We start from the raw sequence: 17500 nt of genomic DNA, 5'->3' as shown, positions 1-17500 counted from the left end.
CCACCACCACCACCACCACCATCACCACCACCATCACTACCACCACCACCATCACTACCACCACCACCACCACCACCATCACTACCACCACCACCATCACTACCACCACCACCATCACTACCACCACCACCATCACTACCACCACCACCACCACCACCATCACTACCACCACCACCACCACCACCATCACTACCACCACCACCACCACCACCATCACTACCACCACCACCATCACTACCACCACCACCATCACTACCACCACCACCATCACTACCACCACCACCATCACTACCACCACCACCATCACTACCACCACCACCATCACTACCACCACCACCATCACTACCACCACCACCATCACTACCACCACCACCATCACTACCACCACCACCATCACTACCACCACCACCATCACTACCACCACCACCACCACCACCATCACTACCACCACCACCATCACTACCACCACCACCACCATCACTACCACCACCACCATCACTACCACCACCACCACCACCATCACTACCACCACCACCATCACTACCACCACCACCATCACTACCACCACCACCATCACTACCACCACCACCATCACTACCACCACCACCATCACTACCACCATCACCATCACTACCACCATCACCATCACCATCACTACCACCACCACCATCACTACCACCACCACCATCACTACCACCACCACCATCACTACCACCACCACCATCACTACCACCACCACCATCACTACCACCATCACCACCATCACCATCATCACAACCACCACCATCATCACCACCACCATCACCACCACCACCATTATCATCATCACCACCATCACCATCACCACCACCATCACCATCACCACCACCATCATCAACTCCACCATCACCACCATCACCACCACCATCACCACCATCACCATTATCACCACCATTATCACCACCATCATCACCACCATTATCACCACCATCATCACCACCATCATCACCACCACCACCATCACCATCACCATCACCACCATCACCACCACCATCACCACCATCATCACCATCACCACCATCATCACCATCACCACCATGATCACCATCACTATCATCACCATCACTACCATCACCACCATCATCACCATCATCATCACCATCACCATCATCATCACCACCACCACCACCACCATCACCATCATCACCACCACCACCATCATCATCATCATCATCATCATCATCAAATTATCATTTTTTTGTACTATAAAATCATAATGGTGATAAAATCAATATCTATTTCTTTTCTGTGATTTGTGTGTGTTTGCACATGAGCAGTTTGGAGTAGCCTACATCTATTAGTGTCTAATCAGCTGTTATCTTTGCCTGGCACAGTTTCCTTATACATTGATATCATAAGTAAAATGCATACCTGGTGATAATAATATCCAGTATACTGTAAGGGGATATGTTGCATTCTAGGGCAGTATAAACATGTATCTTGAGAGTATACTTATGGGATAGCTATAGATGCACACTCAGAATAAGGATCCAAAAGTTTATATTTTCTGCCCATGAGTAGGATCTCAGTTGTGTACACAATATTGTTAATGAATATATCTTGTATACAAATGATAATATTGATGATGAGTGACAAACTTCATCTTTGTCAGTATGGTGTTGCAAAAGCGCTTGAAGTGACAAACATTTCCAACACCCGTTTCTATGATCATGCACTGTTATCAGTCATAAATTCAGAAAGTGATGAATATTCTTTGATATTTGATATGAAGTATTAACCCACTGCCACTGGGGATGGCTTGTATGTATATACAAGTTGACTGTTATTTTAGTTGTTAAATTTTGTGTATACATAGATAGCTCCACAAGAACTTTAGTCATCAAGTGGTCGTTTACTAGTCTAATGTATCTCCTGTTTTCTCTTTGCCTTTATTTCCAGAAACACTTTTTTGTTTTTCTTTATTAATTTCAGTATTTAATGACATAGTAATAATGTCAATATTAAACAGTATCGGTATTAAAATCATTAGAAAAGAGAGTAATGGGAAATCAGATGCGATCACAGAGGGCCATCTAATTGACTCCTTGATGATGAGTGCTTGTGGAGCCATCTATGTATAAACTAAATTTTCAAAACAAACTGCAGTGGACTGTGTATGTTTACACTGTACACATACACTGTATACACTATACATACCTATTATGCTAAGTATATGTAGTTTTTCATTTCCACATTTAAAGGCCTTTTGGCTGTATATCACAAAATTAACATGTTTTGCTTGACTACAATTTGGTATTTGATATATGTAAATAGTGCATGTAGTTAGGGTTTTAAACAAGAAAACCAGACCAGTTGTTTAACCCTTTCACTGCAGAGTTACAATTCAAGGTCGTCCCAGTATTGATATCACTTATCCTCAAAGAATGGAATTCATGGTTTCTGCTTCTGTAATAGTTTTATCCTTTTTTAGTTCATCAATTGATTTATTATAAATATAATTTTGTGTATGCGATGTGTGAAAGTCATGAGGGTTTGAGGACTGGTACCATAATGACTTCTATGAAATTCTCTTACTGAAAGGGTTTTCTCTCAGCATATTGAGTCTAGTCATCAGATTTTGTAGATGTTCTTGTAGCATCTCAGGAACAAAATACCTCCATCTTGGTGCAGTTTCAGGCCCATATATTTGTGACATATCTGGGTATTGATGCTACCCCAATCTCCTTTTGGCCGGGGAACTTTTGATGAAGTCTTTCCGTCTAGGAATGGATCCTTGGTGGCTTTAAGGTTAAAGGGGTTGGAATCTCCCTTTTAATAAGAATATGCAAATGTGAAATATATTGGAAGAATTGCAAATTAGATTATGGTCTCTGATGTTTGTCGGTAGAAGTTTGTAGTTTTAAAGAACATGCTGTGGGAAGTTTGTTCTGTTGTTCTGTTAACATTAACAGAAACCTGGATTAGGCCTTTTTTCTCTGTTTCAGTGAAAATCAATATGAAAACATTGATTCACTATGAAGTCTGTCTTTGCAAATGTGCATATTCAGAATAAAGAATCAAGGAAATCCAGCAAAATAGCTTGTTGCTAAATCTGCTTATAATTGGCAGAAAGTATATCTTGAGACACAGGTAAAGGCTTTCTCAAAATGACCCGTTTCATTTCTGTCTCTTTGACATCTGGACAAGAACTGGTTCTTAGCAGAAAGTGATGTATCAGCATGGCCTGCCACATTTCAACCATTTAAGTCAGTAATGACTCTCCTGTCCTTTATATCAGGATGTGCTTAGTTATAGATTCTTCTGATCAAGTGCAGCACCTTGTTGTTTTTGTATCTAGAGGCCTGTCCACACAGGTAGGCATGGTCAGCGTGCTCGAATAGAGATGACTTCACAGGCGGCAAGCTACACAGTGAACAAGTAGTCTCCTAGTTTTCTTGCCTGTGATGTCGCCTTTACTATTGCCCGCTGATGTGCCCGCTGATCATGCTCCCTTGTGTGGACAGGCCTTAATGTTAAATGGCTCAAATTCTATGATGTATCATATACACAGGCTGTATGAGTGCAAGTTTGATTGTGTTAATGTGATTGTAGTCATGCAGAAAACTAGAGCTGTATTTGCAATTACCAGTGAAATTACAGCAGTTCATTTTTATATATTTGTTGAGTGCGTATGAACTGAGAATTAATCTTGAAGAGTGGAAGCTATTGCTGATGAGGTGGTGGAGATAATGGCACTGATAGACCAGTTAGGATGAGGAAAATTTGTTTTTTTCCCCCAATAACGACTTGGTAAATGGATGTTAGTCAGATTTAGAAAAAAAATATGCCATGTGTTTGTAATGTAGCAGAGATTCTTATATATGTAAAAGGGCATTGTAATGAATGAGAAGATGAAAGTCGTTTGCAGTGTCTCCTTATAACAGCAGTGATGCCGAGTGTGCTGGTGGGAGGCACTTAGCAAGTCAAAGTATTTGTGCCTTGTAATTTTTTATAACAGTAACATTTTATTAGGCTGACTTTGCTTTTGAAAAATGCTTTCTAAACAGTTGTTCACTTGTTTGACTCATTGAGGAGATAAAAGCCTCTCAAAAGTATAAATGAAATTTCTTTTTGCAACCTTTCCTTTAAAAGTAAATTATGGGTGCAACCAGTAGTGTTGAAATTAGGGCTCTTGTGTTTCCTGTGCTGGTAATGTTTACTTGAAGTGGGTGACTTTGAGAAGCCCAGCATTTTATTACTTTCACAATGGGTGCCACAAGTTATTTAATAAATATATTCATTTTTTTATGCAGAATTATGATTTGTAAATAGAATAAAGAAACTGGAAGCAGCTTTTATTGCTGCTGTTACTGTTAGTAATGGGGGTATTAAGGAAACCTTGTGTAAACATTTGTTAATAATCACAAATATTCATGAGAGGAAAAGATAAGACATGGCATTTCTTTTAATGTGCCTCCTTTTGGCATGATTTTATATATATATATATATATATATATATATAGATATATATATATAGATATATATAGATATATATATATATATATATATATATATATTATATATATTATATATATTATATATATTATATAATATATATGTATATATATACTTTTTTTTATTATTATTTTTTTATTTATTTTGTTTATATATGAAGAAACTCAAAAGAAATGAACCTATTGAACACAGTGTATTGTTTATTCTTTATTTCACAGTTTTCAAAAGGGAGAAAGTACTTATAATTTTGCAGAGAAAAGAGACTGTTGCCTTTTTTTTGTTCTGAAGCAAGAAAGTATGGTTATGGTTATGGCTAGTTATTTAAGAGATCCAAAATGAAAGATCTGAAACACACTGAAACAACTCACACTGGGTGTCATTGGCTTAAACTTAATTGCAGAATCACTCTTGTAAACATCCATATGGAAGGTAGATGACGTCATGTTCTAAGTTTGTTGGTTTTGCTGCCTGTTGCTGGTGGATGCAGCTTACATGGACCTTACGTTCACAGGATAAGAGTGGTAACATGTACTGTGCAATGTTAGTTCTGTGTTAGCTTACATTTGTTTTCAAAATGCTTTATCAGAATAGGATTTGTTACATTTGTTACTTATTCTAGACAACTGGGTTTACAGCTTCTCTTACTGATATTGACTCGCGTACAGACAGCCATAAACCATATGTAGACAATCTTTAGTATGCAGTAGTGTCAGAACTCAATAGAAACTTTACTTCATAATGTACTATTAAAATATAGAGTTTTGCATTATTTGAATCTTGTGTTTAAAATGCCTTGGAAGTTAATTGGTTATGAATGCCTTTTGTAAAGCTAATGCAGTGTGAATACTTTGGTATAAAGGCCCTTTATTTTAACTGTTGTAAGAAATAATGATCACGATATGTCACACAGATCATGGGCAATAAGGGATTGTGCAGTGCTTACATGTGGTCATATCTATGATATGTCCAAGTTCTGGCAGTTGTCAATAATGATAAAAGGAGACCAAAAATTTATGTATCTGTCATTTATAGAGATGAATTTGATTTACTTTGTTTATGCAGTCTTGAGGTCTTTGTAATTCCCTGTTGGAGCATTTAGAAACTTATAAGATATATATATAATAGACATCAACCTTTATTTAAATTTGTCAGACAGATCAAATGAAGTTATGATGTAGATTTAGATTTACTACTAAGGGCTTTAATAACGCAAAAAAAAAAAAAAAATTGAGGACCACAAATTGTTTGGGATTATAGTCTATTGTATTGGATTATAGTCTATTGTATTGGATTATAGTCTATTGTATTGGATTATAGTCTATTGTATTGGATTATAGTCTATTGTATTGGATTATAGTCTATTGTATTGGATTATAGTCTATTGTATTGGATTATAGTCTATTGTATTGGATTATTGTATTTGAGTTTTGGAACTTTGCTAAATTTGAAATTGGTTATTGGTATTTTATCTTCTTTGAGAATTTTATCAGGCATTTGTGCTTGTGGGTTAACACACCTTCACTTGTATTTACAATCACACACATGAATATATGCAGAGGAAAATGCATAAAGATGCAGTGGGTGAAAAAAATTGAATATGAAGAGCTGTTTGGAAGAGAGACGGCGATGGCAGATTGATTGATTTATTGATAATATTTGTCTTAGAGATATTGTGTGTATATTCTCTGTTTACTTATTTAATTTCTTTGTCTTTCCAGGTATGGAGGTGTAAGAAGTGTTACCCACTATTCATTTGGTTCCAACTGTAAATCCTTGATCATGAAAATGGTTTTGTCACAGCGTCAAAGAGAGGAACTGTAAGTTGACACAGATACCTTTAGAGGGGGAGGGGGAGGGGGAGGGGGGGGGGGAGAGATCAAAGGGAATAGAAGGGAGGGGGAGACAGAAGGAAGCAGGGGTTGACAGTAAGGGTTGCCTGATAGTCCAAGGCTAGTGTAATCAAGTGAGGGACAGCCAGCTCTTGTGTATGGCTTACTCTCCCAGGTCAAGTTTGGACTTCAGAATTTTCTTGTTAGAAATACTTAATTGATTGATAAGTAAACAAATAATCTCAAATATATTATCATCTTCGTGAGCTTATTTGTTGCAGAAAGTGTGCTCAGGTTCGTGACCTTTATAACAATTATAGTAATAAACAGTCCATTTACCTTTGTCCATTTAATTACAACCCCTCCTTAAATGCTTACATTTTAAGGAGATAAGTTAGATTTAATCAATGCATAGCTACTAAGTATGGTATTGATATGTACATAATTGTACATCATAGTATTTAATCCACAGTAAATAATTAATTCAACCCTGATAATTGTATTTGTATTTATTGAGGGGGGGGGGGGGATTTGCCAAGAATGTATTTGTGGAGGCATGGGACCTCAAAAGGATGCTTAGGCCTACCAGACAAGTGGAAATTTTCCTTACTGTCAAGCCCTGGGGTGAGATAAGGAAGGAGGGAGGGAGGGAAAATGGAGGGAGAATGGAGAGAAAATGGAGAAACATGACTTTAGGAGGACATGCCATGAGGAGGAAGGAAAGGAATGGGAGAGATAGATAAGGGGGAAGGGGAAAATGGAAGGGAAGATAAGGAAGATAAGGAAGATTGAGTGAAAAAAAAAAGGTTTGAATAAGAGAGTGAATTGCAAAGAAACAAGAGACAGAGAAAGTGGTGTGTGTAAATTGCGATCAACAGATGAATGGAAGGAGGAAAGGATTAATAGAGGGGGAGGGAGTGGGAGGAATGATAGATGGAGAGGGAAATGGATGATCATGGGTAAAAAGGGAAAAGTTATACACTGATGAAACTCAGCCTATGGAATAAGCCTAGAAATTTGTTATGTTATATGAAAGGACAAATGTACTAGAAGTTTATTTTCTGTTTATTAAAAAAGATACCAGTTTGAAAGCTAGAAATCAATGGTCCTGAATTTTCTGTGCCCCTTGCAGTATTACCTTTTTTACCAATGTGAATGAGAGAAAGTGAGATATGACTGCATTAGAGGGATGGAGGGAAGTGGGTGAAGAGCATGTTGGAAGGGAAACCAAAAAGAAAATCAGTAGTGTGTTTGAAGTAAATCTTAAACACTGAATGCACTTACAGTTGATATGTATTTTCAATGCTAGAATTTCACCATAGAGAAAATCTCAACTTATATTTGTAAATTAACCCCCAGTGTTTAATGATCCAATGTTTTCCTTTTAGTAATAAGGCCATAGCTGACTACTTGTGCAGCAATGGCTACATGGATGCCTTGGAAGCCTTCAAGGCTGAAGCAGACATGCCTGGGGAGATCGAACGGAAATATGCTGGTCTCTTGGAGAAAAAGTGGACCTCAGTCATCAGGCTCCAGAAAAAGGTATGCCCTAGACTGGTCTTTATTTTCAGACCTTTTCAATGCACGTATACTGTTCATATTATCGAAAATATTGGATTGTAAATATGTTTTCTTGAATAGGTTATGGAACTTGAGGTTAAGTTAAATGAAGCGGAGCGTGAATATATCGCTGGCGCGCCTACTCGAGACAAGCGATCTCCCGCAGAATGGATTCCAAGACCTCCAGAGAAGTATTGCCTCTCTGGGCACAGGGCACCAGTTACTAGGGTATGATATTTCTTCTCTCTGAGTAATTCAGGATAATGATTTTGTGGTGTCTAATGTGGTTAATGCCTTTTTAATTTTCTTCTATCCCTCTAAGTGATCTGATTTATTTTCAGGTAATTTTCCACCCTTTGTATTCTGTGATGGTATCTTCAAGTGAGGATGGAACTATTAAAGTTTGGGATTATGAGACCGGAGACTATGAAAAGACATTAAAGGGTCACACTGACAGTGTTCAAGATATTGCTTTTGATCACACTGGCAAATTCCTTGGTAAGGGAACTGTTTGTTTTAAATGTAGCCTTTGTAGTCTTGGAGTATCCTTGAACCAACAAAAAAACTTTTTTTAAAATGCATTATTCTTCCATGTTCATTTTTTTTCTTTTTTTTTTATTGAGTGATAATACTTTATTTCTTGTTTTAAATTCTACTGATCCCAAGGTAGTGTATAATTATTTAGATATTCCTTATTGATTTCCATATTGTAAGATTGTCAGCTTTCTCATGTTTTAGCCAGGCTTGTGGAAAAAACAATATAAACAAATTGTGATAAATGATGAGCAAACAGAATGTCTTTGACTTGACGCCTCTTTCTGCATTATATAAATAACCAGGTTTTCCCATTGTGTAACATCTTGCTTTTCTTTTGGACACCAGTCTCCTGTAGCGCTGATATGTCAATCAAGTTGTGGGACTTCACATCTTACGAGTGTGTCAAGACGATGCATGGCCACGACCACAATGTATCCTCAGTCACCTTCATGCCCTCGGGAGACTACCTACTCAGTTCCTCCAGAGACAAGACCATCAAGATGTGGGAGGTTGCTACAGGGTGAGTGCATTTTGTTAAGTAGATGATCTGTATGTGATTTAGATTTTAGATTGTAAAAACACAATTTTTTTTTAAGGTTTGTGATTATTCAGGTATAATGATATGGTAGATTGTCTTTTCCCTCAAAAGTAAAATTAAAATTAATTCTGCATGTGGATAGAGCTTATGCATTGTCAACAATGTGTGTAATCTTGGCAGATACTGCGTGAAGACCTTCACAGGCCACCGGGAGTGGGTCAGGATGGTACGGGTGTGTAGTGATGGCTCCCTTATTGCTTCCTGCTCCAATGACCAGACAGTGCGCGTGTGGCTAACAGCAACAAAGGAGTGTAAAGTAAGTTTTATTTATTTATTTATTTATTTTGCCTCCTCTTTTAAAAAATATATATCTTATTCTTTTCTATCTTTCTTTTGACTGTGAGTCAGGATGCAAAGGTTCATTTGAAATGTCAAGTGTATTTTCTTCATTGACCTTTTCCAAATAGGAGAATAAAACAAAGATTAGCAGTTTAATGTCTCTTTTCTAATGATGTATTTAAAAGAAGGAACATGTTGATAATCCATCAATAAATTGGGATGTAATCTGGATTTTTACCCACCAGGCTGAACTACGAGAACACGACCATGTGGTTGAGTGCATTGCGTGGTGTGAGGGAAGCGCGTGCACTTCTGTCAATGAAGCTGTCGCAACAGATAACCGTAAACCTAATTATAAGGGCCCATTCTTGATTTCAGGGTCAAGAGATAAAACAATTAAGGTTAGTTTGTAAAAATTATGTGAATATTATTTAATGTTTTATCCCTAGGTATATGTCATTTCTTAATGGTGTGAAGATGTTATCACAAATATCTAGAGCTAAGGTAGAATGAAAGACTATCAATAAATAAGCTGTTAGATGCTTGCTATTTATATAAATGTGTATATTTTTATTATATAAATTTATATAAACTAACCTAATATTTTGTCTTGTATTGCAGTTTGCAGCTTATTATTTTTTTCTTGCAAATATAACCAGAAGAATTCAACAGCAGGCATAGTTCCAATACAATACTCTGAATTTACATGTTTACAAGAGTAAGAGGGGGAAAATTCTAGAGCTTGCTTTTGATATAGTATTAATAAGTTATTTAAATTGTTTACGGAGCCCCTCAGATTTCATTTATGTCTACATCAATTAATAGTTACCTTAACTATGTCCTTTGTACCTCAGATATGGGATGTTGGCGTAGGACTTTGCCTCTTCACTCTGGTTGGTCATGACAACTGGGTGCGCGGTCTCCTGGTGCACCCAGGAGGGAAGTATATCCTCTCGGCCTCAGATGACAAAACTGTACGCATGTGGGACATAAAGAACAAACGATGCCAAAAAACTCTGGACGCTCACTCCCATTTCTGTACATCATTAGGTAATTTTTTTGAGCTTAAGTTGCTGATAAGTTTCCTTTTTTTTTTTTTTTAATTTGCATTAGAGGGTGAAAACTTTTGTATATGTCATCAACCCTGTGAATTAAACTTTCAGATATGCACCGGAGTGCCCCTTATGTGATCACGGGCAGTGTGGACCAGACGATCAAGGTGTGGGAGTGCCGCTAATGATGGAATTGAAGGAGCCATGCCCCACCTCCCCCTCCCGCCAGCTTGCTGGTCACCCCTTCTCCCTACTGCATGCTGCCATCGCTGCTACAGATGCCGATGTTGCTGCTCCCCAGGTTGCTTCTACTCCCACTCTTCTGACACCTGAGCTGCTGTCTATAATACACCCATCTGAGGAACTTCCACACCCTATGTTGATTCCTTGTTTTTCTCACATGGGTGGTAGGTGCAGTATATTTCCCCTTGGTAATAAAAAAAGGACTGATCTAGTGTAGCCAGTAGCCAGTGTGCAGTGCGAGACAAGTGGCACAATATGTGTGGGAGGAGAAAGCCCCCTAAGTAATTTATTATTTTAATTTATTATTAATACTGATGTAATAATACAAGCACCAAACCCTTTGCGGCACTTTGGGTACGGTTGCTGATAGAACGGAGGAAGTTGTAAGATGTGTCCAGGGTGGGTATAGAGCACCTGTATATAGATGCTTTTTGTATTGCCTCTTTATCATGCACTGATGGTGGAGGCAGTAAGCTGAAGGAAGGGTGGCAAGTATAGAGTGATGTGTTGCTGATCGTTTGTTGTTTTACGCCAAAGAAGAGAAAGAGGTGTTTCTTCAAAAACCAGTGAATATATTAATGAAGTTCACTTCTGTATCAGAACAGATGATACCAGTGATGATTCATTCCCAGGTGTTCAAAAACAAAACTTGGCTGATCATGGATTATTATTTACAATTTGTAAATATTCGGTAGGAGTAAATAGTTAACAACTATAAATTTTTTTGGGAGATCATGGAACTGCAACGAAGGTAGTGGGTACAGTCAAGGGTAAATGCGGACATGCAACTGTCTCTTCTCATATTTAGACATGGCAGACCGGGTTTACAGGCTAAACTGAAAGAAGTTTTTCATGCAAGTCATGTACTATATTTTATTATTGATATTGAATAGTGTACCTGTCAGTAGGGACAGAAAAGGTGAAAGTTTAGATTGGTTATTATTTATTTACTTGAATGACAGAGAACTGTCTTAAAAGTTTAAAAGGAAACTCAGGTCTGTCAATCTATTATAATATGAGATTCCACATGTGATCAGTGAATACTGGAGTACAGGAGAGGCTAGAACAGGTGGTCTGGTGCTACATTAGTGTTTACCTGCTTCGTGTGGCTCACTTAAGGTGTCAGGGTCTCTAACATCCTATAGTTGACTTTCATTGAAGCAGGTTGAAATTTTTACTTTGGTTGTGTCTTGTGTCCTGCTAGGCTTCAGCACCCAGCTCCTCAAAAACATCCCTGTAGCTGGTTTGTGCTTCAATGTATTCTTTCTTTACATTTTCCCTCATACTTGCCTTTTCTGCATTTCATGACAAATCTTTAGCAGTCAAAATGTTTATGACCTGAGGCACAAATGTGCCTTTTTGTATTACTAACATGCTGTGATTACCTTATATAGTCCTTACATTTACAGAGCTTTAGTATATTTTTTCTATTTTTGTACTATTTAACAAAACCATTTGTTTTACTAGCACTGAGCTTCAGTTACTATCAATTGTGATTCCTTGAATGATTGCCTAGGAATTGGATATTTATCCTTGGAACACAAAGCGAGACCTGGTGGGCAGCCTCAGGGCAAGGGACAGCCTAGTAATTGATAGTGCTAATGATAGCATTTGACGGTGATTCAGTGACCAAACCTGCCCTGGAAAAAGCCTTAACCTGCACTGCAGATAGGGATCATTGCATGAAGCATACCTTTTACATACCAGACTAGTTGAGTAAGAGTGTAGTTGATGCTGGCTTTGCGATTTATGACAACTAGAAGTGGCTGCCGTGGTGGCTGACTTGACTACACCAATGTTGCATAATAATTTTGTCATGTCAAACCATGGAAGGCTTGGCAGTTGTGTGTGTATGCATTAGTCATTCACATGTGTATACCAGTGTAGATCTGAAGCATAAGTGATTCTGTCATTACTTGGCAGCAGAGGTGATTGTCAGGTTTTTGCTGCTGTAGTCACCTGATGCCCGCTGAATGTTGTTCATCATTTGACTCCTGCTCCTCTCACTAGTGCATAGCCAAATAGATTGTAAGTGCATTTGGTGCAGATAATTACTTTATTTTTTTTTCTATTATAATTATTGCAAATATTATTGTTTTTTTATTGTTATAATCATTATTATCAATATTATGAATATAATTATTGTTATTGTTATTTTTATTGCTATGAATAGTAAAAGAATTATTATTGTTATTATAGATATTATTATTGTGATAAGGTAATACATCAGTATCATAATTTTTTTTTATATAGAATTTATTGATCATGATTATATCATAAATTTTCTTAATTATCTTTTAATATTAGATATTTATCTTCACCTGCTAAGAGTGAAATTGCAAATATTTCTCAAAGGGATAGAGGGTTGAAGATGCAAAGAACCTGCTGGAGAATTTGGGGCACGGGACAGCTGACGCTTTCTCCTAACATTTGTGTACTTAGTGACAGCAAACTGTAGGACGGGTCTGACCCGAATGCCTTGCTCGATGCCGCTATTTGTAAAGGTAATTTGGTGTCCGACCTTCCTTAACCCATCTAGGCCAGACATGTCTAAGCAGTATATCCGGCAGCATTGTCTTTCATCAAGCAGACCACTGGCTTAACACCATGTTATTAGTTGCTGCTTCATTATTGATTCATGTTCACATTCCATAGATGGTGGTGAGCATTTGCTGTTCACCCTTAAGGGTAGAGAATTGACTTTAAATACAGTAGGATGTTTAATCGTTTTTTTAATTGAGTGCAAGATTTTAGCTTGGCCATAAAAATTTGTCTGTTTCTGAAAGGTAATGCTTGCTGACATATATTATATATGAAATAACTAACCCAACTTTTGTCACCATATAGTCACATACACACACTAATAACGTATCTTTGATGTTCATAATTATAACTTTGATGATAATAATCAGTGAGTCCATGTATCTTATTTATTGTTTCCATAACCATCTACGCTGGTAAGACAACTTGCCTGTAAAATGAGAGTGTAAAGCAAAGCAAAGCAAAGGAATTTGCTCTTTGGTCTGACGTTAACGATATCGCCAATGGTGTCTTCGGCATTTTTCCAATAAAGTTAAATTTTCTTTTTTAAAAAATTAACATTATTGAAAACTTTTCCAAGTCTCCCTGTGATATCGCTCTTGCCTCGTACCACCCAGAGTACACAGCCAGGGCAACACCAGTCAGGATATGGAGAACAAACTAGTAATGATAGCGCAAAAACATGCAAAAGTCCTTCAATGTAACTATGTTAACCCCTTGAACAGACTGACTTGGGATCACCTTTACTGCTCATCCCTCCTTGAATTCCATAGTATTGTAGTTCTCCCTTTAGTCAGGCAAGATGATAGGCTTTGACAATAGACTTCTCTTAAGCATAACTCTTTAGATATTTTCCTTTGGTGACTTGATCTGTGGATTTGGGATAGACAAAAAAAAAAAAAAGGATGATGAAACAGGTAGAAAAGACAAAGAAATGTTTGTAGACCAGGAAGAGAAGGAATGAAAGAACAGAGAACATTGATAACAAGAACCCTGCCTAAATCATCAGATCCTGTCCCATGTTGAAGTTACTTTCTCGTTATCCACCAGCAGTAAAATATCAGCTGAAACGCTCGTCACCACAAGAGGAGCTGGCCAGCAAAATCCTCCGAGCAGCTTTCAGGCACAGATTTTGAGTTCACTTCTATTTCAGGTGGTCAGGGCTTCTGCTCTTGCTAGGTTAGAGAGACGTCTCACCCTGAATGTGTACAGGCACCCTGATTGAGCACACAAAGCTAAATTGTTTTAGTTAGCCATTGTGTATAATACTAAAGAAAAATAAAATAAAATAAAAAAAACGGTGAACTATAAGTTTTCCCAGTATGCCCATTAAAATTGATGTCTAACATTGTCTTTTAGTGATCCATTTGATCAATTAGTCAAGTGTGTCAGTTGAGTCTCGTCATTACGATTCTGGGTTTGGGATTGATTATTCTTTTTCAATTTTTTTTCTTTTTTATTAGTTTCCTTTTTTATATATATATATTTTTTTAGTAAGTGATCAGTGTCCAGTGTTTTAAATTCTGTTTGTTATAAAGAATGTATTTTAAATCCTTTAGCCCTACTGAAAAATGCCACTCAACATTTGTGAGGATCTTTGAATGATTTGCATGACAAAGTTTTATTTTGCAGCTTTGTTGCTTAATTTTTTTTTTTTTTTATCAATCTTATTTTTTGTATATTAGTGTTGGTTGCATGTTTTTGCCTCCTTTGTGTGACAATAGGAGAAGGTCTACTTCATTTCTTTGTGAAAAAATAAGCAAAAATATAATAAAGTTGTGGGACAGTGAAAAATGTTTAGTTTTATCAGAGAGATTGTCATATATATATATATTAATAGGAACTTGAATGTCAAACTTGTATATGAGATGTTATGAGCACCATGAAATGCTTTCCTTTTTATTTTTATTATTATTGACAAATTATCAAACAGGGCAGCTCTGATTTCAAAACTAATTAAAGATATCTTGATAAGCATTATATTTTGTTTTTTCTTGAAGTTCCATGGGCTTAATATGCTTTGTATGAGTTTGTTATTGCTCTCCAGTATGTAAATAATTAACTTCCTCTCTTCTGTACATTTATTCTGTAAACGTAAGTAACAGTAAATAAACTCGATGTACACAACAAATTTATTTTCCATTTCCATTTTTTGTTTTATGTTTTAGCTTGTATTTGCTTCTTTTGAGTTTTCATTTCTCTCCTCTTACTTTCTGTTGATTCTTTGCTGTTTTTGGACAAGTAAATAAAATATGAGGATTGTGTTGTAACTGGAAATTTATTGCAGAAAGGAAATAAATCATCACCCTCCTATGGTGTATTTTGGTCAGTGTTTACCAGTTATTGCAGTAAGTACTTGGGAGAAAAGTAAAGTCAATACCTTGATTTCAGTGGTTGGCTTCTTCAAGGAACTGCTTTGTGATTGGCAGTGGCCTCCTAATGATGGGAACAGCTTATATCAGGGCCAGAGTTATTGGCACTGATATTGACACTGATTTATTTTGAATTCCTACTACACTTGATTTCAAAATCCCCCCTACTTCAAAATAAGTTCACATGAATGGCTATGTATGTGTGTGTGTGTTTGCAAACTAGTGTATGTCTGTCAGTAACCAAGTATATGTATTTTTGATTATACATTACAATTATTCAGATACTTGTTTATTTATGTATATTGAAAATGATGTCAGAGTTACAGACAGAGTCAAGTGGAAATGCTGATGATTTATGTAGAATAACCTTGCTTTGTCAGAGGAGAATTCTGGTCATAGACAGGCAGTAGCATCACTTCAGACTGTGTGAACTCTTGCCATATTTCTGCATTATTGTATTTCCATAGGTGACATTAGTGATTGTTAAATGTCAGGTATCTAATGGCATTGGCCCATCCATTTTGTTGTCGAAATAGATATGAGATATCGATTGTACAGAAAATTTTAGTTTGTCTTGGGAGATTGTAGAGTATTAACTATATTGTATAACTACTATACTTAGCAATTAAAGAACATAGCAGAGAAGCTCCACTTATTAATATAACTAGGTAATAACATTTTAGTTGCCAGTTCAAGCATATACAGTCTTGGATAAACTCACATAAATATAAATTTAGGTTGCAGAATGTTATAAAAAGGTTTCTCCAGACTTCCCTATATCTAATGGAAAACCTACATCCATCTGTGTATTATTGTTCATTATTATTTACCCTTTCACAGCAAAAGTTAGTTCTTGTATCCATGCCACTCCTAACTAGAGAAGGAGAAATAATTGGTTTATCGTGATAGGAAGCATGCGCTGCAATTTAACTTTTATTTGTCAAGATTTACTAGAAAGGTGGGCTTATTCTTCTCAAATCAAGGAAACTAGAACCTAAATTTTCTAAAATAGCTAGATTTAGATTACTACAAAATATAGGATACTTTATTAATCTTTAGTAAATTCAGATAAAGGTTTCTGGCTGCCTAAGTTAAATCCAGGAAAGAGTGTAGGGTAGGTTAGTAAGAGAGAATCAACGACTGAATACTTGCATTCGTATTGCATTTATTTTTTTTATTTTTTTTTTTTATTTTTATTTTATTTTTTGCTTGAAACACGCCTGCCCCCCCCCCCCCCCCCCCACCCCCCTGACGTCGGTTGTGAGGCAGTGATGTAATTATTTCTATTTTTTTTTTCTGCTGTGTTCGGTCATGGCAGGAGTTTTTGTGGAACCAAAATTCTAGGGATGAAAAAGTGTTTGTTGCAAACTATCCTATTGACAGCTTGGGTTTGATTAAGATTATACACACTACAGATGCATATATTCAATTTGAATAGAAAATCACTGTATTACGGCATATGGTAAAAAAAAAGAGAAAAAGAAAAAGAAAAAAGAGAGCGTTGACACTTAATAAACCTATTAAAAGAATGTAAACAAGTACTTCTTGTAAACAAGTACTTGTAGAAAAGAACTGAAAGCCACCTACAGGAGGTGAAAATCAGTTATGCCTCTATCCACATACAAACAATTACATGAAAAAAAAAAAAAAAAAAAATATGACCTAAAATCAGTTACCAAAGACAATCGGTAGCAAGTACGACAAGCACTCGTATTAACAATTAAGAAGAGCAATGTCAAATGGAAGTTTTTTGTTTTAAAGTGCCAATTTTATTTAATAGTTGTATAAGCCCTCGAAAAAATAAGTACTACCAATGACTGACTTACACAAGGTGAGACTCTAAGCAACAGGAAGCTTGGAGGCTTTTGTAACGTGTGAAAAAAGAGCTCTTTGTAAAGCTATCGTTGACTTAATTTCATAAACAAAAGAATGACTCAACCTGGATGCAATGCACAATCAATTCTGAAAGATTATTAAAACTTTGTAGGTTTCGAA

The 17500-nt window shown here is 36.6% G+C and overlaps 1 protein-coding gene across 1 annotated transcript in view; it reads left to right on the top strand.

Annotated features, from left to right (window-relative positions):
• The window catches only part of LOC125025136 (lissencephaly-1 homolog), a 19878-nt gene extending 8256 nt beyond the window's left edge, over window positions 1-11622 (top strand). Inside the window, exons 2-10 of the mRNA XM_047613089.1 lie at window positions 6213-6311; window positions 7712-7865; window positions 7965-8111; window positions 8225-8381; window positions 8766-8940; window positions 9139-9274; window positions 9543-9698; window positions 10152-10347; window positions 10461-11622. Coding sequence (XP_047469045.1) covers window positions 6274-6311; window positions 7712-7865; window positions 7965-8111; window positions 8225-8381; window positions 8766-8940; window positions 9139-9274; window positions 9543-9698; window positions 10152-10347; window positions 10461-10534 — 1233 coding nt within the window. The 5' untranslated portion in view covers window positions 6213-6273 and the 3' untranslated portion in view covers window positions 10535-11622. The remainder of the gene's footprint in view (window positions 1-6212; window positions 6312-7711; window positions 7866-7964; window positions 8112-8224; window positions 8382-8765; window positions 8941-9138; window positions 9275-9542; window positions 9699-10151; window positions 10348-10460) is intronic.
• The last annotated feature ends 5878 nt before the right edge of the window (window positions 11623-17500 follow it).

This window comes from Penaeus chinensis, chromosome 4 (assembly GCF_019202785.1).
Source record: "Penaeus chinensis breed Huanghai No. 1 chromosome 4, ASM1920278v2, whole genome shotgun sequence".
In the NCBI taxonomy this organism is placed as follows: Eukaryota; Metazoa; Arthropoda; class Malacostraca; order Decapoda; family Penaeidae; genus Penaeus; species Penaeus chinensis.
Note: the sequence above shows the minus strand (reverse complement) of the source record. Positions and strands in the feature narration are given on the sequence as shown.